Source organism: Dipodomys ordii, unplaced genomic scaffold, assembly GCF_000151885.1.
Source record: "Dipodomys ordii isolate 6190 unplaced genomic scaffold, Dord_2.0 Scaffold15, whole genome shotgun sequence".
Classification (NCBI taxonomy): Eukaryota; Metazoa; Chordata; class Mammalia; order Rodentia; family Heteromyidae; genus Dipodomys; species Dipodomys ordii.
Window position 1 is genome coordinate 15,461,331 of NW_012267231.1, and position 957 is coordinate 15,462,287.

The 957-nt window shown below is 60.9% G+C and overlaps 1 protein-coding gene across 1 annotated transcript in view; it reads left to right on the forward strand.

Annotated features, from left to right (window-relative positions):
• Positions 1 to 517, forward strand: part of Islr2 (immunoglobulin superfamily containing leucine-rich repeat 2) — a 5,242-nt gene extending 4,725 nt beyond the window's left edge. Inside the window, exons 4-5 of the mRNA XM_013011922.1 lie at positions 280 to 358; positions 424 to 517. Coding sequence (XP_012867376.1) covers positions 280 to 358; positions 424 to 517 — 173 coding nt within the window. The remainder of the gene's footprint in view (positions 1 to 279; positions 359 to 423) is intronic.
• Positions 518 to 957: the final 440 nt, after the last annotated feature.

Here is a 957-nt window from a genome sequence, read left to right on the forward strand (position 1 = left end):
CTGCTGGTCCTGGGGCTTGAACTCAGGGCCTGAGCTTTTGTGCTCAAGGCTAGCGCCGCTCTACCACTTGAGCCACAGCTCCACATCTGGCTTTTTGTTTTTTAAGTGGTTAATTGGAGATGAGAGTCTCTTGGACTGTGCTGCCTGGGCTGGCCTTACACTGTGATCCTCAGATCTCAGTCTCCTGACGGCTGGGATGGCCGGTGTGAGCCCCAGCGGGGGCTCTAGCGCCTACCTGTCTCATCTTGGCCTAATAGAGCCACCCAGCGGGAACTGGGCCCCGGGTCACCTGTCCCCTGGCCAGCCGTGGCCCTGGTCCCCTGGCCGGGCTGAGTCGCTTCGCCCCCGGAAGCACAGAGTCCCCGCCCCCCCCCCTTTGTGTGATGGCTTGGGCCATCCGACACTCATTCCCCTGGCCACCAGGGGTGCCAGCCCAGAGACCCCCAACTCACCTGTCCATATGCCAGCCATTCCCAACCCCTTCCTGATGGGGAAGCGAATTCCACTGGCCCCCTAATTCCTCCCCCTGCGCCCCCACTTCTGTTCAGGAACCGAACTCAGCGCTCTGGATGCTTGGCAGCTCCAAGCTCTGATTTTCTGATCTTCGTTGTTTTCAAAAGACAGCGACATTTTGGGTCTGGTGCTAACCCCTCCTCCCCACTTCTAGAACGCGGTGTAGGTGTGGTCACAGGGGGAGAGGGACCCCTTCCTCCTCTTCCCCTTCCTCTTCTCCTTCCCCTTCCCGGGAGGCCCTGCCCGGCCCTGGATGATTGTTACTGCCCCTGAATTGCAGTGCCCAAGAGATCTAGTGCCCACATGATATTGGTTTCAGGGGTGCAGGAGGCAAGCGGAGTGTCCCCGGGGACCCCCCCCCCAGGCAGTGCCCCTTTGCTCCAGTGAGCAGCCGTAGTCCTAGCCCCGCGTGGTTCTGGTCCGTAGGAGTCCCTGTCAGTGTGC